General features: G+C 53.2%; 1 protein-coding gene across 1 annotated transcript in view; it reads right to left on the minus strand.

The window, feature by feature from the left end:
* The window catches only part of LOC142296903 (E3 ubiquitin-protein ligase TRIP12-like), a 498462-nt gene that overhangs the window by 47027 nt on the left and 428726 nt on the right, over positions 1-22709 (minus strand). The window contains exon 34 of the mRNA XM_075341010.1: positions 4549-4713. Within this exon, the coding sequence (XP_075197125.1) occupies positions 4549-4713 (165 nt within the window). The remainder of the gene's footprint in view (positions 1-4548; positions 4714-22709) is intronic.

Below are 22709 nucleotides of genomic sequence, written 5' to 3' on the forward strand. Positions count from 1 at the left end.
CATTAATCTGAAACCTTCATGATCTGTCGGTCATTGGCGCGGCTTTGAAACCCATCTTTACTACTCTCTGTTATCTGCTATTGTGGGGACCGCTGCCGTGGCTTGGAGTTACATGCACTTACAGGAGTTGTGACTTTCACAAACCCTTTTGGTGAGTAGGACTGCTCATTTAGAACCCCGTATATATTGGGGTAAGACCCTATTGCACTTCTTATTCCACAGTTTCTCTCAGTCTGTCCACATTGTCACTGGACAGACGCGAGCGCTTATCTGTCAGCACACACCCAGCAGCACTGAAGACACATTCAGAGACAACGCTGGCAGCTGGACACAACAAGATCTCCAAGGCGTAAGTGTGAGCTCAGGCCATTTTTCCTCATTGGAAGCCCAAAATGAGCAAGGCTCCAGTTGCACAGTCATGACATCGATGCTCACTTGCTCACTTCACTCCTGTATCATCCTCTCCAGGCACTGACTATGTGTCAGACTTCTTGTGTCTTCTAGCCTTGCAAAGGATGGTGTAAAAAAATTCATAAAACGATTCCATAAAATTGCTGTTACCACCAGGTACGGTGTGGCTGGTACGCTTTGAGTGATGATGACTCCACAGTCCCATGGTTGGCAAGTTAGAAATGTAAGATTGCGTACCAGCTTCTGCTGATACTCCTGCAATACGTGCATCACTTTCTATGGCAGGAATTATTTCGCCAAATTTTGTCTTACACCGGGGATCTAAGAGTGTGGCAACCCAGTAGTCAGCATTACTTCTAATTCTGACAATCCGAGGGTCATGTTGTAGGTAGTGCAGCAAGAAGGCGCTCATGTGTCTTGCGCATCCAGGAGGAACAAGTCCACGTATCACATTGTCACAGCGAAGGGCCACACCCAGGTTTGCAGCATTGTCGCACACGGCCTTCCCTGGCTGCAGGTTGAGTGGAGACAACCATTGATGAAAATAGGTCTCCAGAGCTAACCATCCACAACTCCTCAGCGGTGTGACTCACATTTCCCATACATTTCAAAGTAAAGAGTCGACCACCTGATGCCATTGAGCTCTGCTGCCAGCATAGTAAGGAGGTGTGCGGGATTCCTTGTGCACAGTTGCAACGCGGGTGGCCTTACCAGACAGGATTTGGGCGGAGGTGGAGGACCGAGACGAGGTTGAGGAGGCAGAAGCAGTGGTGGAACTTCTACATACAGAGGAAGGATTGACACACAACTCGTGGGGACGGCAAGACTTGTAAAGCAGACCCTTCTCCATATCTCACCATAGTTACCGAGTGCCCAGTCAGCGACATGTAACGCCTCTGTCCATGCTTACTGTTCCAAGAATCTGTGGTGAAATGCACCCTGTCACACACAGAGTTTCTCAAGGAAGCGGTGATGTTGTGTGCCACATGTTGGTGTAGCGCAGGCACACCTTTCTTGGAAAAGTAGTGGCGACTGGGCATCTGCTCTTGGGGCACTGCGATGGACATAAGGTCTCGAAAATCCCCGGTGTCCACCGGGCGGAAAGGCAGCATTTCTGTAGCCAACAGCTTGCAGATGCTGAAAGTCAACCTCTTAGGGTGGCTTTACACGCTACGATTTCGCTACAGCGATCTCGTTGGGGTCACGGAATTTGTGACGTACATCCGGCCGCTGTAGCGATCTCGTTGTGTGTGACTACTAGGAGCAATTTTGGATCGTTGCAAAAACGTCCAAAATCACTCCTCGTTGACATGGGGGTCCTCTCCCAATTATCGCTGCTGTCGCTGGGGCGAAGTTGATCCTCGTTCCTGCGGCAGCACACATCGCTACGTGTGATGCCGCAGGAACGAGGAACATCTCCTTACCTGCCGCCGGCCGCAATGCGGAAGGAAGGAGGTGGGCAGGATGTTCGTCCCGCTCATCTCCGCCCCTCCGCTTTCATTGGTCGGCCGCTTAGTGACGTCGCTGTGACGCCGAACGGACCACCCCCTTAGAAAGGAGGCGGTTCGCCGGTCACAGCGACGTCGCAGGGCAGGTAAGTACGTGTGATGGGGGTGCGCGATTTTGTGCACGACGGGCAGCGATATGCCCGTCTTGCACAAATGATGGGGGCGGGTCTCATGCTAGAAATATCGAGACCGATATCGCAGCGTGTAAAGCCCGCTTTAGGCCTGTCATGCCCTTCTAAAATCATGTAAAACACAGCAAGGGGACTATAACAAGAGTCTCCATGTTTTCCAAAAATTTGGCCACAGACACTACTTAAGTGGCATCAATTGTCCCACAGTTGCAGACTTAAAATGTTGATTTGCATGAAGCACATTCAAAAATACACAAACCTTCCGTCTCCCCAGGATGACACGGGTAGAAAAGTCCTTGCGGATCCATGATTTGTTCATCTTGATGAACGTTAGTCTGTCCACATTGTCACTGGACAGACACGTGTGCGCTTATCTGTCAGCACACCCCCAGCAGCACTGAAGACACGTTCCGAGAGAACGCTGGCTGCGGGACATGACAAGATCTCCAAGCGTAAAGGCCTCGTCACACGCTACGATTTATCTGACGATATGTTTTCGTGATGCACTTCCGTCATCGTTAGCGACGTTGTTGCATGTGACACCTACGTGCGACTCCGAACAGTCGCAAATAGGGTGAAAATCGTTGATCATTGACACATCGTTCAGTTTCAAAATATTGTTCGTCGTTTGGAACGCAGCAGACATATTGCTACGTTTGACACCCTGCTAACGACGAACAACAGCCACACGACCGCCTTGGTCAAACAATATATTGCTGAACAATGTAGCGTCGTTTGTGAGATGTGTACGTGTGACCGCTACTAAACGACCTATGTGCGATCTCGGCAAATCGTAACAACGATCTGGGCATGTCACATGGCTAACGAGATCGCTAGCGATGTCGCAGCGTGTGACGGGGCCTTTAGTGGCAAGCTCAGGCCATTTTTCCAGATTGGAAGCCCAAAATGAGCAAGGCTCCAGTTGCACAGTCATGGCATTGATGTTCATTTGGAGATACTCCTATATCTGTGTCTCCTCCTCCTTTTACGCGCCCAGCTCTTTTCTTTCAGCATGAGTATATGTACTTGTCACTTTTCCATGTGTTTGTGGTGTCTTGTGAGTTGTTTGTCACCTTTTGGACACCTTAGAAGGTGTTTTCTAGGTGTTTCTATGTGTTTGTGTTTGCCTGCCATTATTTTCAATGGGGTTCGAAGGTGTTCGTCGAACGTTCGACGAACACACCTGCCGTTCGACGAACCGAACCGAACTCGAACACTAGGGGTTCATCTCTACACATGTGCACTGGGCTCATCTCTACACATGTGCACTGGAGTTTGGGAAACACTGCTTTACGGGAACATGCACACATCACACGTAGCATGCACAGAAAGATTTCCAAATGTATAGACATAAGACACTGTATAGGCATATGAAGCCAAAAACCTGCCGGTAGCTTTGTAGGTACACAGTGAACACTGTAAGGCCCCCCTCACAAGTCAGTGATTCCGATATGTATGACATCCGTTTTCATACGTACCAGAGACACGGACATACGAAGACCCACTAATATCAATGGGTCTACACACACATCAGTGTTTTCACTAGGACCATATGTCTGTATGGAGAACACGCGTGTCCATATGTTCCGCACGGAGACAAGTCTGTTTTTCTCTGACAGCTCTTATGACACACATATGACCCATGTGACATCAGTGTGACACGTACTGGAGAAAACGCCTGTCTTTAAAATTATTTTCTCTACTCATCTGTCTCCAGCGCTGCAGTCTTCGGCACTGCTGTAACTTGCTTCTGTGTCCTACTAATTAAAATCATTGCCTATTCACTGCACCGCGGACTTGGAAGCAGCTGGAGACAGCAGTGCCGGAGACAGCAACACCATGGACATGTAAGTACAGAAGTTCATGCTGTCCATGTGCTATCTGGATGTCATGGATAGCACAGGGACAGCACACGTGTGCTAAAATCACGGCAAACGAATGGGCCATACGCACTTTCAACATGGCCGTGCAAAACACAAATGTTTTTCACGAACATGTGAAAGGGGCCTGAATGGCACTTCAGTTGTACATATTATCACTGCATTATGTTGAAAATGCAGATGGATTTTTTTGCTAGTAATGATGTATTTGACTACAGAAGAGGCAGAACTGATCATGAAGTTACAGTAAGGATTACAATTTTCCACTATGCATAAAAAATAAACCCCCCAAATACGCCTGATATAATGCTGCTCATACACTGACTGAACATGGTGTGCGCAGTCATCAGCTGGTTTGTGCAAACCGGGGGCCGGAGAGTTCTATTCCATTTCTGCACCAAATACTCGGTGCGTGTACACAGCCTAATAAAGAAGAAACACTGTATATGGCTAGACTGACTTGATGAAACATTGCCCATAAGTGACTGAGAGTTAATGCTTGTGAAATTCACAGGCAATAGGGCTACAGATTAGCAGAATGAAATGTCGGCCATATATATTACATAGTACTGACTTTACCTCTGATGGTCCCATTTCCTCAAGGTCTATTTCACTTACCTGTACATATTCGTCCAGATTGTGAATGGTGACGGGCTCATACTTCCCACTCCTCTTCAACTCAATATTGGGAAATCCTGGTAGTGTGAAGTCTAATCCCAGATCTTCTATAGAGCAGTCATTCATATTGAAACTTTCAAGTAAAACTTTCACACTCTTTCTGGTCTATGAAGAAGAAGACACAGGAACAGTAGAAGTGTTATGTAGTTCTAAAAATGAAGGCTCCATGCTTAGAATAAGCCACGAATACAGTGACATCGGTGGTGGTCTGCACTCCGCTCAGACGAGTGCCATGAAATATCACATACAACCTGTGGACAAGTGCCTTTTTTTCTTTTTTAAGAATATATTTTTCTCTAATACTGTACAAACCTTTTACCATTCTGCAAAAGAAGGATTTTTGTGTACTCAAAAATCTCTTTCTATAAGTCTTCATTGGGGGACACAGGACCGTGGGTTATGCTGCTGTCACTAGGAGGCTGACACTAAGTAGACAAAAAAGTTAGCTCCTCCCTAGCAGCATACACCCTGAGCCGGAGGCGGACTTAGATCAGTTTAGTGTACAAGCAGTAGGAGGAGTACTAAAACAACCATACATAAGTCAAGGTAATAACTATAACAAAGTAGCCGTGCGACAAGTGGCCTGGGAACATGGACCACTGAAATAGGCAGGCAATATGTAATAAAACAACTAACCAAAAAACAAGCAGGGTGGGCGCTGTGTCACCCAATGAAGACTCAGAGAAAGAGATTTTACGGTGAGTACACAAAAATCCTTCTTTCTCTTTCGTTTCATTGGCGGACACAGGACCGTGGGACATCCAAAAGCAGATCCTGGGTGGGAATAGGCAAGCACCGCAGATAGGTAGAAATGGCCTCCCCCGGCGGGCTTGCCCAAGACCTGAATGCACTTACCTTGTTACAGGTGTGCTACTGCCACCTGCAAAACCTTCCTCCCAAGATTGGCATCTGCCGATAGTTGGGTGTGAACATGGTAGAACCTAGCAAAGGTATGCAGACTAGACCCGGTGGCGGCCCTGCAGACCTGGTCGGCCGACGCCTGATGCCTAATCGCCCAAGAGGCTCTCACTGCACGGGTAGAGTGCGCCTTTACTCCCCACGGCAGAGATCTGTCTTTTATCCGATAGGCCTCAGATATAGCAGAACAGATCCATCTGGCAATCGTGGCCTTGGACGCCGGCATGCCCCTCTTGGGACCGGAAGGATGAACAGGCCGTCCGTCTTACGGAAAGGCGCGGTTCTGGAGACAAATTCTGAGGGATCGCACCAGGTCCAAAGTGTGCAAGGCCCTTTCCAGGCTGTGAGAAGGACCAGGACAGAAGGACGGAAGTACAATCTCCTCATTTAGATGGAACGGCGAGACCACCTTGGGCAGAAAGGAGGGATCCGGCCGGAGCACCACCTTGTCCTGGTGGAAGACCAAAAAGGGGGAACGACAAGAGAGAGCTGCCAGGTCTGACGTTCTTCGTATAGAGGTGATGGCAACGAGGAACACCACTTTCCAAGACAGGAGAGAAAGGGAAACATCTCACAAAGGTTCAAATGGAGGACCTTGAAGCAAGCCCAGCACCAGATTAAGGTCCCACGGTTATAGTGGACGGCGATATGGCGGAGCTAGATGGGCAACTCCCTGGATGAAGGTCTTGATCTGCGGGCGAGACGCGAGAGGCCTCTGAAACAGAATAGACACTTGGCTTTTAAGCGTGGCGAGCGAGAGACCCACATCCAGACCTGACTGCAAGAATGCCAGCAATGAAAGAAGGGAGGGGAGAGGAGAAGAGATGTTGTGCTCCTCACACCACCGAAGGAAAAAACTCTCCACGTGCGGTAGTAGATTCTCGAAGAAGATGGTTTCCTGGCCTTAATCATCGTCTGTATCACCCTTGATGAAAAGCCTGCCTGAGCTAGTACCCAGAATTCAATAGCCAGGCCATCAAATTAAGGACTTCTGAGCCCTGGTGGAATAGAGGGCCCTGCCACAGAAGATCTGGACGGTCTGGAAGGCGCCACGGGGCGTCTGCGAGGAGCTGAGCGAGTTCCGCGAACCATGCTCGTCTGGGCCACTCTGGAGCCACCAGAATGACTGGGATTCCTTCCGCCTTGATCTTCTTGAGAACCTTCGGGATCAGAGGAAGTGGTGGGAAGATGTTTGGGAGCCTGAACTGGCTCCACGACAGGGTGAGGGCGTCGACCCCTAGCGCCAGGTGGTCGCGGTACCACGCGATGAACCGTGGCACTTGACAGTTGAATCGGGAGGCCATCAGGTCCACATCCGGAGTCCCCCATCTGCTGCAGATCTGGTTGAAGACGTACATGTTGAGGGACCATTCGCCTGAAGCGAGGCCTTCCCTGCTGAGGTAATCGGCTGCCCAATTGTCCACGCCGGGGATGTGTACTGCCGAGATCAGGGAGTGATGAGACTCGGCCCAGTGCAAGATCTTCTTGACCTCTCTCATCGCCGCGACACTCCTTGTGCCTCCCTTGTGGTTGATGTACGCCACCGTCGTGGCATTGTCCGACTGGATCCTGACTGGTCAACCCTGCACTAGGTGTTGAAACTGTTGCAAGGCTGGCCGGATGGCTCTGATCTCCAGAATGTTGATAGGGAGACGACTCTCTTGAGGTGTCCATCGGCCTTGTGCTGTGTGCCGCTGGAATACCGCACCCCAGCCATGGAGACTGGCGTCGGTGGTCACTATCTTCCAGTGGAGCGAAAGAAAGGACCTTCCTAGCGAGAGGTTGCGAAGACTGGTCCGCCAACGAAGTGAGTGGCGGGTCTCCGGCGATAGACAGAATCTGCGGTCCAGAGAAAAGGGAGATTTGTCCCACTTCTTCGGCAATGCCAGCTGGAGAGGCCGAAAATGAAACTGGGCAAAGGGTACCGCCTCTATTGCCGCCATCATCTGACCGAGGACTCGCATACCAAACCTGATGGAGACCGGGCGCGGATGGCCGAGAGTACGGAGGCCTCGGTGCAGGGAAGAGATCTTCTCTTGTGTGAGGAATACCCGACCTTGGATGGTATCGAATACCATGCCTAAAAAGGTGATCCGCCGGGCCGGGGTCAGAGAAGACTTCTTCCGATTGATCAACCTCCCCAGCCGCGACAGGGTGTCGATAGTGATCTGAACACCAAGCCGACAGTCCTCAAAGGAAGAACCTTTGACCAACATGTCGTCCAAGTATGGAATGACCATAAAACCTCTGGAGTATAGGATGGACTTGGCAGCCGCCATGACCTTCGTAAACACTCTGGGGGCTGAAGCGAGGCCGAAGGGTAGAGCCGTGAACTGGAAGTGATCCTCTGCTATCGCAAAGCGGAGGAACTGTTGGTGGAAATGGGCTATTGGAAAGTGAAGATAGGCATCTTGAATGTCCAGCGACGCCAGGAATTCGCCGACTTCCATGGACGTGATCACAGAGCGGAGAGACTTCATGCGAAATGCTCGAGGCCTCACCGATCTGTTGAGAAGCTTTCAGGTCGAGGACGGGGTGGACCGAGCGGTCCTTCTTGGGGACCACAAAGAGGTTGGAATAAAACACCTTGAAGCATTCTGAGGGAGGGACTGGTACCACGACTCCGGCTTTAAGGAGGGACTCTATGGAGAAAAAGAACGCACGAGCACGTGCGGGAGACTCGGGAGGGCGAAATTGGAAAAAACGTCTCGGTGGCATTGAATCGAACTCTATTTTGTAACCTGAGACGATGATCTCTCTGACACAGGCATCTGTGGTTAAGGGGAGCCAGACGTGCTGGAACCGAGACAGGCGCCCCCCCACGAGTCTGGCGCTGCTGCGCGCAGACCACGAGTCACTTGGAGGAGCGGCGTTGGTACCTGGGGGCGGACTTCGTGGACTGGTGGGGACGTGAACGCCAAGAGCGATTGGTCTTGAGCTTTCCTGTCCCTCTGAGGGGAGCGAGTCTTAAGGTTAAGGTGGGGAGTTGAATCTGCGAAAGGACTGAAACCGAGTGGTGGGACGACGATTCTGGACGCGTATGGGGCAAAATTGGGGAAGAGAGGTACTCTTTCCTCCCGTAGCCTCAGAGATCAGCTGGTCAAGTCTATCTCCGTAAAGACGTTCACCTAAGAACGGAAGGGAAGTCAGTGACTTTTTAGAGGCCGCATCCGCATTCCAGGTCCTGAGCCAGAGGGCTCGACGGATGGCCACACTGTTGCTAGAGGCCTGGGTTGCGCACTTGGCAGACGCCAGGGCTGCGTTGAGAAGGTACTCACCTGCAAGTGTAATCTGCGAAGAGATGTTCACCAGTTCCGGATCGGCAGAGAAGGCACGGAGCCCGCTGCGTAGAGTGCCCGCCCATGACATCAGCGCCTTTGCAACCCAAAACGAGGCAAAGGCCGGAGAAAGGGATGCGCCAGCTGCCTCGAAAGCAGAATGGGCCAACCTGTCAATGGAGTCCGGTCCGTGGAGTCCTTGAGAGACGTACCGTTAGGGAGAGGTAGGACTGAGTGAGAAGACAGGCGGGACACTGGAGGGTCAACCACGGGGGAGCCTGCCCATTCTTTTCGGAGCCCTTCAGGGAAAGGATATTGTAAATTAATGGACTTACCACTGGTAAATGCCCTGTCCGGTTGTCGCCTGTGATTGCGCAGTAACTTAGCGAACTCTGGATGTCCAATGAATGTGTTATGGGCCCGCTTCGTCTGCTTAAAGGAGACCTGAGTGTTCTGAGAGGATACGGGGTCCACCTGTATCTTTAGAGTCTGATTCACCGCTTCTACCAGGCTATTCACCATGCGCCGAACATCAGCTGCCTGCTCGGAATCCAGCAGAGGCGCCGCATCTGAGTCATCCCCAGAGAGGTCAGAGGACTCCCGGGAGGAGTGGTAGTATGGACCGGGGGATGAGGGTGAAGCCTGGGAGGACGCTGAAGACGAGACCTGGCGGGTCCGCTTCTGAGCAGTAGATGAGGTCCTAGGAACGGGGCTCACCTCCTCTTGAGGAGATTGCGCTAGGCCTGAGGAGGTATGGCCGAGCGTTGGCAAAAGGCGCAGCGCTTGCGCGATGGTCCGAGAAGCCTCAATGAGGGAGTCTACGGACTGCGACAGGGACGCCAACCAGTCGGGAGGGGGCAGGACGCAGGACCCTGCAGGATCTGAAGCTGCGGCGGCAGCATCTGAGGTGTCAGCAGAGGAGACCTACGGAGGCTGCGGGTCCACAGAACAGCCGGAGCATAGCGGGACGTCCTGGTCTAGGGGGTATTTAGTTTTGCAGGCGGAGCACGCAAAAAACAAGGCAAAGGGGGCCTGCTTGGATCTGGCGGACCTAGGATTAGGGAAGGTGCAATGGTACTCTCACTGGGGCTGCTAGGCAGGAGACAGGAGAGCGACCAAACGGTCACTAAAATAAAGTGAGGGCTACCTAGTGAGGACAGACTCCGTAGGAGCAGTGCTTACCCAGGTCCTGTGTGCTGCCCACCAGTCCAGAGAGAGGAATCCAGGTCACACCAGAACCAGGAGGAAAAACACCAGCGCGCTGCAGCCTCAGCAGACCCGGAGGCAGATAAAGATGTCGAGGGACGCTGAAGGAGGAGGAGGGGCCGTGTGAGAGCACGAAACAGGGCATCCACCTCCCACACTGTGATTCCTGGAGGTTGAGCGGTGGGCGGAGTTGGGGGCGGAACGGCCGGTGGACAATAGCGCTGCAGCGGGGGGCGTGGCTGGGACGCAGGGCGACTAGGCCGAGACCGGGGCCTAAATTTTGCAGCTGCCGAGGGGGAGAAGGTAGGAGAAGGGCGGTCCCACCTGTTCTCAGCGGCGCCGCTCCAGCGATGGTCGGTGTGCAGGCAGAGCGCTCTGCACACGTGCCTGCGTGCACCGCACACCATGATGGTAGGGCTGCGGGCTCCAGGGAAGCCGAGTGGAGAGGCAGGGATGCGGACGCCGGGTGGGGGGTAGTAGCCCCCCTGCAGGTGTAGGCAGCGATGCGGGCCCCATGAGACATCCAGAGGCGCTGCGGAGGTCCAGTCCCTGCTGCTTGGCCCTGTGCACCCTTTGGGGTAATACCGCAGGGTGGAACAGGGGTGCCCATGAAGGATCTGCCCCACATGCAATCCTGGGAGTGGTACCACGGGAATGGACGGGGAAGAGGGCCCGACATCTCAAGCCTCTGCAACCCTGGGGAGTGGTACCCACAGGGATGGAGAGGATGAGGGATGAAAATAGACGATACCTGCAGAAAAGAGAAAAGAAGGGAATTTTGTTACTTACCGTAAATTCCTTTTCTTCTAGCTCTTATTGGGAGACCCAGACGATTGGGGTATAGCTACTGCCCTCTGGAGGCCACACAAAGCACTACATTAAAAGTGCAAGGCCCCTCCCCCTCTGGCTATACCCCCCCCGTGGTATCACGGGTTCTCCAGTTTTAGTGCCAAAGCAAGAAGGAGGAAGCCAATAACTGGTTTAAACAAATTAACTCCGAATAACATCGGAGAACTGAAAAACCGTTCAACATGAACAACATGTGTACCCGCAAACAACAAAAAAACATCCCGAAGGACAACAGGGCGGGTGCTGGGTCTCCCAATAAGAGCTAGAAGAAAAGGAATTTACGGTAAGTAACAAAATTCCCTTCTTCTTCAGCGCTCTATTGGGAGACCCAGACGATTGGGACGTCCAAAAGCTGTCCCTGGGTGGGTAAAGAAATACCTCATGTTAGAGCTGCAAAACAGCCCTCCCCTACGGGGGTGTCACTGCCGCCTGCAGGACTCTTCTACCTAAGCTGGCATCCGCCGAAGCATAGGTATGCACCTGATAATGCTTGGTGAAAGTGTGCAGACTGGACCAGGTAGCTGCCTGGCACACCTGTTGAGCCGAAGCCTGGTGACGTAATGCCCAGGACGCACCCACGGCTCTGGTTGAGTGGGCTTTTAGCCCTGAAGGAACCGGAAGCCCCGCAGAACGGTAGGCCTCTAGAATTGGTTCTTTGATCCATCGAGCCAGGGTGGCTTTAGAAGCCTGCAACCCCTTGCGCGGACCAGCGACAAGGACAAAAAGTGCATCGGCACGGCGCATGGGCGCCGTGCGGGAAATGTAGATTCTGAGTGCTCTCACCAGATCTAGCAAACGTAAGTCCTTTTCATACCGGTGAACCGGATGAGGACAAAACGAAGGCAAGGATATATCCTGATTAAGATGAAAAGAGGATACGACTTTAGGGAGAAACTCCGGAATAGGGCGCAGCACTACCTTGTCCTGGTGGAACACCAGGAAGGGAGCCTTGGATGACAGAGCTGCCAGCTCAGACACTCGCCGAAGCGATGTGATCGCAACAAGAAACGCCACTTTCTGTGACAGCCGAGAAAAGGAAACTTCCTTCAGAGGCTCGAAGGGCGGCTTCTGGAGAGCAACTAGTACCCTGTTCAGATCCCATGGATCTAACGGCCGCTTGTACGGGGGCACAATATGACAGACCCCCTGCAGGAACGTGCGCACCTTAGAAAGACGTGCTAGACGCTTCTGAAAAAACACGGATAGTGCCGAAACTTGCCCTTTAAGGGAGCTGAGCGACAAGCCCTTTTCTAACCCCGATTGCAGGAAGGAAAGAAACTTGGGCAATGCAAATGGCCAGGGAGACACTCCCTGAGCAGAGCACCAGGATAAGAAAATCTTCCACGTTCTGTGGTAGATCTTAGCCGAATTCGACTTTCTAGCTTGTCTCATTGTGGCAACGACTCCTTGAGATAATCCTGCAGATGCTAGGATCCAGGACTCAATGGCCACACAGTCAGGTTCAGGGCCGCAGAATTCTGATGGAAAAACGGCCCTTGGGACAGTAAGTCTGGTCGGTCTGGCAGTGACCACGGTCGACCGATCGTGAGATGCCACAGATCCGGATACCACGACCTCCTCGGCCAGTCGGGAGCGACGAGTATGATGCGGCTGCACTCGGATCTGATCTTGCGTAGCACTCTGGGTAAGAGCGCCAGAGGCGGAAACACGTATGGGAGCTGAAACTGCGACCAATCTTGAACCAAGGCGTCTGCCGCCAGAGCTCTTTGATCGCGCGACCTCGCCATGAATGCCGGGACCTTGTTGTTGTGCCGGGATGCCATTAGGTCGACGTCCGGCACTCCCCAGCGGCGACAGATTTCCTGAAACACGTCCGGGTGAAGGGACCATTCCCCTGCGTCCATGCCCTGGCGACTGAGGAAGTCTGCTTCCCAGTTTTCTACGCCTGGGATGTGAACCGCGGATATGGTGGATGCTCTGTCCTCCACCCACATTAGAATGCGCCGGACTTCTTGGAAGGCTTGCCGACTGCGCGTCCCTCCTTGGTGGTTGATGTATGCCACCGCTGTGGAGTTGTCCGATTGGATTCGGATCTGCTTTCCTTCCAGCCACTGTTGGAAGGCCAGTAGAGCAAGATACACTGCTCTGATCTCCAGAACATTGATCTGAAGGGTGGACTCCTGCGGAGTCCACGTCCCCTGAGCCCTGTGGTGGAGAAATACTGCTCCCCACCCTGACAGACTCGCATCTGTCGTGACTACTGCCCAGGATGGGGGCAGGAAGGATCTTCCCTGAGACAATGAGGTGGGAAGGAGCCACCATTGTAGGGAGTCCTTGGCCGTCTGGGAAAGCGAGACTTTCCTGTCCAGGGACGTTGACTTCCCGTCCCATTGGCGGAGAATGTCCCATTGAAGTGGGCGCAGATGAAACTGCGCAAAGGGAACTGCTTCCATGGCTGCCACCATCTTCCCTAGGAAATGCATGAGGCGCCGCAAGGGATGCAACTGGCCCTGCAGAAGAGATTGCACCCCTGTCTGTAGTGACCGCTGCTTGTTTAGCGGAAGCTTCACTATCGCTGCTAGAGTATGAAACTCCATGCCAAGATACGTTAGTGATTGAGTCGGTGATAGGATCGACTTTGGAAAGTTGATGATCCATCCGAAAGACTGTAGGGTCTCCAGCGTAGCATTCAGGCTGTGCTGACATGCCTCTTGAGAGGGAGCTTTGACCAATAAATCGTCTAGGTAAGGGATCACCGAGTGTCCCTGAGAGTGCAAGACTGCTACCACCGCCGCCATGACCTTGGTGAAGACCCGTGGGGCTGTTGCCAGACCAAATGGCAGAGCTACGAACTGAAAATGGTCGTCTCCTATCACAAAACGTAGAAAACGTTGATGTTCTGTAGCAATTGGCACGTGGAGATAAGCATCTTTGATGTCTATTGAGGCAAGGAAGTCTCCTCTGGACATTGAGGCAATGACAGAACGCAGGGTTTCCATCCGGAACTTCCTGGCGTGCACATGTTTGTTGAGCCGTTTTAGGTCCAGAACAGGACGGAACGAGCCGTCCTTTTTTGGAACCACAAAGAGATTGGAGTAAAACCCTTGCCCTTGTTCCTGAGGAGGGACTGGGATCACCACTCCTTCCGCTCTTAGGGAGCCCACCGCCTGCAGCAGAGCATCTGCTCGGTCTGGATGTGGGGAGGTTCTGAAGAACCGAGCTGGAGGACGAGAATTGAACTCGATTCTGTACCCGCGAGACAAAATGTCCGTCACCCACCGGTCTTTGACCTGTGACATCCAAATGCCGGAAAAGCGGGAGAGCCTGCCCCCGACCGGCGATGCGGAGGGAGGGGGCTGGAAGTCATGAGGTAGCCGCTTTGGAAGCGGTACCTCCATTTGCTTTCTTGGGGCGCGTGTGAGCCCGCCACGAATCTGAGTTTCTTTGCGTCCTCTGAGTCCCTTTGGACGAGGTAAATGTTGTCTTGCCCGAACCTCGAAAGGACTGAAACCTCTGCTGCCACTTTTTCTGCTGAGGTTTGGTTGTTCTGGGTTGTGGTAAAGAGGAGTCTTTACCCTTAGACTGCTTAATGATATCAGCCAATGGCTCGCCAAACAGTCTATCTCTAGATAAAGGCAAACTGGTTAAACATTTTTTGGAACCAGCATCTGCTTTCCAGTCCTTTAACCACAAGGCTCTGCGCAAAACTACCGAATTGGCGGACGCCATTGAGGTGCGACTGGTAGATTCTAGGACCGCATTGATAGCGTAAGACGCAAACGCCGACATCTGCGTGGTAAGGTGCGCCACTTGCGGCACTGCTGGATGTATGATAGCATCCACTTTTGCTAAGCCAGCTGAAATAGCCTGGAGTGCCCATACGGCTGCGAATGCCGGAGCAAACGACGCGCCGATAGCTTCATAGACAGATTTTAACCAAAGGTCCATCTGTCTGTCATTGGCATCTTTAAGTGAAGCGCCATCCTCCACTGCAACTATGGACCTAGCTGCGAGTTTGGAAATCGGGGGGTCTACCTTTGGACACTGTGTCCAGCGCTTGACCACCTCAGGGGGGAAAGGGAAACGCGTATCTTTAGATCGTTTAGAGAAACGCCTTTCTGGGTGAGCGTCGTGCTTCTGGATTGATTCTCTGAAGTCAGCGTGATCCAACAAAGCACTCAATTTACGCTTGGGATAAAGGAAACGAAACTTCTCCTGCTCCGCAGCCGCCTCTTCTGCTGAAGGGGCTGGGGGAGAAATATCCAACAGCCTATTGATGGCTGAGATAAGGTCGTTTACCATGGCATCCCCATCAGGGGTATCCAGGTTGAGAGGGGTTCCAGGAATGGATTCCTGATCACTCTCATCAGACACATCACAGGGAGACTGATTGCGCTGAGACCCTGAGCAGTGTGATGACGTCGAGGGTCTTTCCCAGCGAGGTCGCTTAGGGTGGCTGGGGCTATCATCTGAGTCATAATCCTCGGCCTGTGAAGCCGGGGACTCCCCTGTGGGCTGGATTAATTCCAAGTGAGGGGGACCTGAGGACAGAGGCCTCGCCGTGCCCAAAGACTGAGCCCCATGCATAGATTGCAAGGTTTCAAGTATTTTTGCCATAGAGACAGACATATTATCAGCAAAAACTGCAAAGTCTGTCCCTGTCACCGGGGCAGGACTTACAGGCGTCTCAGCCTGGGTCACTCTCCCTCCTGACTCCGGCTGGCGAAGCAGCACCGGGTCGGAGCATTGCACACAATGGGGGTCATCGGAGCCTGCTGGTAGATTAGCCCCACATGCAGCACACGCAGTATACACAGCCCTAGCCTTGGCAGCCTTGCGTTTTGAGGATGGCATGTTGTTGCTTCCACAGAGTGATCTGGGAGATGCAGCCAGAAGCGACCTTACAGTGCAAGAAATACAATATCTCTATATCCTACACAGTACACCAATACACCGTGAGGCACTAGAGGGACCAGCACAGAAAAATCGCTTACCGCCCGCTTAAAAAGCGGGTGTGTGGTCGCCAGATAGCCCCTAGTCCAGGTCTCCCAGAGCCTTGCGTCCTTCCTCCAGCCAGACTGCATGTAATGGCTGCCGGCGTCCTGAGAGAGAAGGGGGGCGGGCCCTGGGCGTTCCTGGCTAAGAGCGGGAAGCCTGCTTCCCTCTGTGCCTAGTGTGAGGGCTGGAGCATGTAAATCAGGCTCCAGCCCACGTCGCTGCTAGCGAACAGCGTCTCTCCCCTACCCTGAATGACAGGGTGGGGGCGGGAACGAATCGGAGCTGCCGGCGTCCTAGGCCCAAAAAGCCGGGGACTCAATTTATAACCGCCGCCGCCGTAAAAGCGCGGACGGCGGATCCCCGACGCACCACAAGTCACAGCAGCGCCGCCCTGTCCAGAGGGGGTCGGCGCTGCGTTCCCATACACAAACAATCCCCCAGTAATCTGTAGGGACACTAGCTCCAACGTTGCGGTCCCCGGCGCACTACATCACCCAGCCAGCCCGGAGTGTGTCTGTGCCTGCCGGGGACACAGAGTACCTGTATGATGCAGGGCCTGTCCCTGATCGTACTCCTGCTCCGTCTCCATCAGGTTCTAATGGGTCTGTGGATGGAGCCCGGCGTCAGAGCTGAGAGGCCGGCAGGATCCCACTTCCACAGAGCCCTACCAGGGGATGTGGAAGGAAAACAGCATGTCAGGCTCCAGCCCTGTACCAGCAATAGGTACCTCAACCTTACAACACCATCCAGGGGTGAGAAGGGAGCATGCTGGGGACACTATATGTGTCCTCTTTTCTTCCATCCGAAATAGTCAGCAGCTACTGCTGACTAAAATCTGTGGAGCTATGCATGGAATGTCTGACCTCCTTCGCACACAAAGCTAAAACTGGAGAACCCGTGATACCACGGGGGGGGTATAGCCAGAGGGGGAGGGGCCTTGCACTTTTAATGTAGTGCTTTGTGTGGCCTCCAGAGGGCAGTAGCTATACCCCAATCGTCTGGGTCTCCCAATAGAGCGCTGAAGAAAAAGAGAATTTTGTTACTTACCGTAAATTCTTTTTCTTATAGTTCCGTATTGGGAGACCCAGACCATGGGTGTTTAGCGTCTGCCTCCGGAGGACACACAAAGTACTACACTTAAAAGTGTAGCTCCTCCCTCTGAGCTTATACACCCCCTGGTAGCCAGTCCTAGCCAGTTTAGTGCAAAAGCTGAAGGAGAATAGCCACCCACAAGTAGAACCGAGTAAGAACCGGAACAACCGGAGAATCTGTCCACGACAACAGCCGGTGATAACACACGGAACAAGAAAATTGCCAACAGGCAACAGGGAGGGAGCTGGGTCTCCCAATACGGGACTATAAGAAAAAGAATTTACGGTAAGTAACAAAATTCTCTTTTTCTTTATCGTTCCTTTGGGAGACCCATACCATGGGACGTTCCAAAGCTGTCCCTGGGTGGGAATAAACAGAAAAACTAAGAAGTAGGCGGAGCCTAACTTCACAAGTGGGCGACAGCCGCCTGAAGGATGCGTCTGCCCAAGCTCGCATCTGCCGAAGCATGAGCATGCACTTGCTTCGAAAAGGTATGCAGGCTAGTCCAAGTGGCAGCCTGACAGACTTGTTGAGCCGTAGCCTGGTGCCTAAAAGCCCAAGAGGCACCGACAGCTCTGGTCGAGTGTGCTTTGATCCCCGGCGGGGGAGGCACCTGAGTGCTCTGGTAGGCGTCCGAAATGGTCGATCTAATCCAACGGGCCAAGGTCGGCTTAGAAGCAGAGAGACCCTTGCGCCACCCTGAGGTTAGCACAAAAAGAGAGGTGCATCGCCTAAGCGCAGCGGTGCGAGACACATAAATCCGGAGAGCACGCACCAGATCTAGAGTATGCATTGCTTTCTCAAAGCGATGAACAGGGGCCGGACAGAAGGAAGGCAAGGAAAGATCCTGGTTAAGGTGGAAGGGAGAGACCACCTTAGGAAGAAAGTCCGGGGTCGGACGGAGAACTACCTTGTCTTGGTGAAAAACCAAAAAAGGTGACTCCGAGGAGAGCGCAGCCAAATCAGAGACTCTCCTGAGAGAAGTTATGGCAACTAGAAAGGCCACCTTTTGAGAAAGACGATACAAAGAAACCTCCCTAAGGGGCTCGAAAGGGGGTTTCTGCAATACCGTGAGGACCAAGTTAAGGTCCCAGGGATCCAAGGGCCGCCGATAAGGCGGAATGATGTGAGACGCACCTTGCATGAAGGTGCGAACCTGAGCCAGCCGGGCGAGACGCCGCTGGAACAGCACTGATAGAGCTGAGACTTGTCCCTTGAGAGAGTTGAGGGACAGTCCTAGCTGCAGACCGGACTGTAAAAAAGACAGAAGGGTCGGCAACGAGAATGGCCAAGGAGAATAGCCGGAAGAGCGACACCAGGACAGGAAAATTTTCCAAGTCCTGTGATAGATCTTGACGGAGGAAGCCCGAGTCATAGTGGAGATGACTTCAGGAGGAATACCAGAAGCCGTCAAAATCCAGGACTCAAGAGCCACGCCGTCAATTTGAGTGCCGCAGAATTCGGGCGGAAAAACGGACCTTGCGAGAGCAGGTCTGGACGGTCCGGAAGATGCCACGGCATCTCCACGGACAGTTGGAGCAGGTCCGGATACCAAGCTCGCCTGGGCCAGTCCGATGCAATGAGGATGACTCGACGGCCCTCCATTCTGATCTTGCGCAGGACTCTGGGCAAGAGAGCTAGAGGGGGAAACACGTAGGACAGACGAAACTGGGACCAGTCTTGAACCAGAGCGTCCGCGGCGAAGGCCTGAGGATCGTGGGAGCGAGCCACGTAAACCGAAACCTTGTTGTTGTGACGGGATGCCATTAGGTCCACGTCCGGAGTGCCCCACTTGCGGCAGATTGACTGAAACACTGCCGGGTGCAGGGACCAATCGCCACCGTCCACGGATTGACGGCTGAGATAATCTGCCTCCCAGTTTTCTACGCCAGGGATGTGGACTGCGGATATGGTGGACTTGGAGTCCTCCACCCATTGAAGAATGCGTTGGACCTCCAACATTGCCAGGCGGCTGCGTGTCCCGCCTTGGTGATTGATGTAGGCAACCGCTTTCGCGTTGTCTGACTGGACTCGAATGTGCCTGCCCGCCAACAGGTGGTGAAAGGCTAGGAGAGCTAGAAGCACAGCTCTGGTTTCCAGCACATTGATTGAAAGGGCTGACTCGGACGGAGTCCAAGTGCCCTGTGCTCTGTGGTGGAGATGTACCGCTCCCCAGCCGGAAAGGCTGGCATCCGTGGTGAGAATCACCCAGGACGGAGTCAAGAAGGAGCGCCCTTGGGACAGGGAGAGGGGTCGAAGCCACCACTGAAGAGAGCTCCTGGTCCGTGGCGACAGAGCCACTAACCTCTGTAAGGAGGAAGGCCGCTTGTCCCAACAGCGGAGAATGTCCAGCTGCAGAGGACGCAGATGGAACTGGGCAAAGGGAACCGCCTCCATGGAGGCCACGATTTGACCCAGCACCTGCATCAGGCGCCTGAGGGAATAACGGCGGGGCCTCAGCAGAGAGCGCACCGCTAGCCGGAGAGACTGCTGTTTGATTAAGGGCAACTTCACAAGTGCCGGCAAAGTCTCGAACTGCATCCCTAGGTACGTGAGACTCTGGGTCGGAGTCAGAGTGGATTTGGGAAGATTGACAATCCACCCGAATTGGGCCAGGGTGGCGAGAGTGAGCGAAACACTCCGCTGACAGTCTGCGATGGATGTACCCTTGACCAGAAGGTCGTCCAGATAAAGAAGCACTGCTAACCCCTGGACGTGCAAGACCGCAATCACTGCCGCCATGACCTTGGTGAATACCCGAGGGGCCGTGGCTAACCCGAAGGGGAGAGCCACGAATTGGAAATGATCCTCTCCTATCGCAAAACGTAACCAACGCTGATGTGACACTGCGATTGGCACATGTAGATAGGCATCTCTGATGTCGATGGACGCCAGGAACTCCCCTTGGGTCATAGAGGCAATGACTGATCGCAGAGACTCCATGCGAAAATGCCGCACCCGGACACGCTTGTTGAGAAGCTTGAGATCCAGGATGGGCCGGAAGGTACCGTCCTTTTTTGGAACTAGGAAGAGATTTCAGTAAAAACCTCTGAACCGTTCCTGAGCGGGAACTGGGACAATCACTCCGTTTGCCTGCAAGGACGCCACGGCCTGCGAGAAGGCGGTGGCCTTGGAGCAGGGGGGAGTTGAGAGAAAAAATCTGTTTGGAGGGCTGGAAGAGAATTCTATCCTGTAGCCGTGAGATATGATGTCTCTCACCCACTGATCGGAGACTTGCTTTAACCAAGCGTCGCCAAAGTGGGAGAGCCTGCCATCGACTAAGGACGTGGCTGGAGCGGGCCGAGAGTCTTGAGGAAGCTGCCTTAGTGGCAGAACCTCCTGCGGTCTTCTGCGGACGCGCTTTTGGGCGCCAGTTGGATTTCTGATCCTTGGCTGAGTTAGCGGACGAGGCGGAAGGCTTAGAGGATGACCAGTTGGAGGAACGAAACCTCGATTGATTCCTACCCTGGACGGGTTTCCTGGTCTTGGTTTGTGGCATGGAAGTACTCTTCCCGCCAGTAGCTTCTTTAATGATTTCATCCAGCTGTTCACCAAACAGCCGTGAACCAGCAAAAGGGAGCCCAGCAAGAAACTTCTTGGAAGAAGCATCTGCCTTCCACTCTCGAAGCCACAAAATCCTGCGGATAACAAGAGAATTAGCTGAAGCCACCGCAGTGCGGTGAGCAGCCTCTAGCATGGTAGACATGGCATAAGATGAAAAGGCTGAAGCCTGAGCAGTTAAGGTAACCATCTCAGGCATAGATTCCATGGTGAGGGAATGCATCTCCTCTAGAGAAGCAGAGATGGCTTTGAGAGCCCACACTGCTGCAAAAGACGGGGAAAACGCGGCCCCCATAGCTTCATACACAGATTTGGCCAGAAGGTCAATCTGACGGTCAGTGGAATCCTTAAGAGAGGTGCCGTCAGCCGCCGACACAACGGTCCGGGCTGATAGCCTAGGCACCGGAGGGTCTACCTTTGGGGAGTGAGACCAGTCCTTGACCACCTCAGGTGGAAATGGAAACCGGTCATCAGAACCACGCTTTGGAAAGCGTTTGTCAGGGCAGGCCCTGGGTTTGGTCACAGCGGTCTGAAAACTGGAGTGGTTAAAGAACACACTCTTCACTCTCTTAGGCGAGGTAAACTGATGTTTTTCTGCCAAAGAGAGTTGCTCCTCTGAAACTGTGGCGGATTGAGATCCAGCACAGAATTAATAGAAGCAATCAAATCACTAAGGTCCGAGTCACCCTCAGAGAAATCGATGGTATACATGGAGTTAGCCTCCGAGCCCCCAGTGAGGGCATCCTCCTCATCTTGAGGGTCAGCTCTTGAGACAGAGCCGTGGGATGGGGAGGGGGAGGAAACCCTGCGCCTTCTCCTAGAAGGACGGGGTCTGGGATCAGATGATGAATCCTCCGTGAGCTCTGATGGACGGAGGTCAGAGGATAGGAGTCCTCTGTCAAGAGTATTAGAGGCACCCTGTGAGGGGGGCTGATGCATATTCATCAAAGTCCTGGACAAAAGTCCCATGGACTCAGCAAATGACTGGGATATGGACCTAGAAAAGGACTCTACCCAGGCCGGGGGTTCAATCACAGGTGCAGCAGCAGCCTGAGAGACCACTGGGGGTGAGACTCCAGGCTGTGGCACCGCCAAGTTAGAGCAACCATTACAGTGTGGATAAATGCTCGGCTCAGGCAGCAGGAGCTTACATGCAGTGCATGCAGAATAAAGCTTTGGAGCCTTGCTCCTTGTGTGAGACATGCTGCTGGTATACAGAGGTCCACAAACGGAGACCGGCTTGTGTGCCCTCCAGATCCCGAAGCCCGGTCCCCCAGTCGCAGCACCTCAGCAGAGATGCAGAATGCAGGATGTCCCAGAGCAGAGTGAACTCTGCCTGAGAAATGACTAGGAGGCGTTCCTATAAAAGAGCGGGAACTGGAGGGCTATAGAGACCTGCAGGGAAGGAGGGACGCCCCAGCAGTGGGGAGTGTCCCTCCCCTGTGTAGAACAGCCGCCGGGAGGAGCCGAATCTGTCCCTCTGCATGAGTGACATGCGAGGGCAGGAAAATGAAACTAGACCTCCGGCGAAGCCGGGGCCTAAATTTAAGCGGCGAGGCCGACAAGCAGGCACCATCGGCGCGGTTCTCAGGCAAAAGCTAGAGAATCCGCCGGAAAAGATAAAACAATCACATACAGCATACTCTCCCCTTACAATAAAGACCCCCAACATAAACGTCTCAGGTACTTAGCTGTTGAGACGCAGGGCCATGTCCCTGGGGATGAGTGCTCCGGTCCAACAGAATCCTCAAGGGGCTGTGGATGGAGACTGGACTCCTGCCAGGCATGGAGACCGTGCTGGCTCCCACTTCAAGCCAGAGCCCAGAAGGGATGGTGAAGGAGCGCGGCATGTAAGGCTCCAGCCTTGTAAATCAACCTTAACAACACCGCCGACACAGTGGGGTGAGAAGGGACATGCCGGGAGTCCAGACATGGACCCGCTTTTCTTCAAACTCTTTCCAAAAGTCAAACAAATCAGATGAAAATGCATGTGTGGAGGTATGCCTCCTGACACAAAGCAATAAACTGGCTAGGACTGGCTACCAGGGGGTGTATAAGCTCAGAGGGAGGAGCTACACTTTTAAGTGTAGTACTTTGTGTGTCCTCCGGAGGCAGAAGCTAAACACCCATGGTATGGGTCTCCCAAAGGAACGATAAAGAAAATAGGAATGAGAGCGATGAGCGTCGCCGAGAAAAAATTAAAAATACGCAAAAAAATCAAATGGATGAGGGGGGCCG

The sequence above is a fragment of the Anomaloglossus baeobatrachus genome, chromosome 3 (genome assembly GCF_048569485.1).
Source record: "Anomaloglossus baeobatrachus isolate aAnoBae1 chromosome 3, aAnoBae1.hap1, whole genome shotgun sequence".
In the NCBI taxonomy this organism is placed as follows: Eukaryota; Metazoa; Chordata; class Amphibia; order Anura; family Aromobatidae; genus Anomaloglossus; species Anomaloglossus baeobatrachus.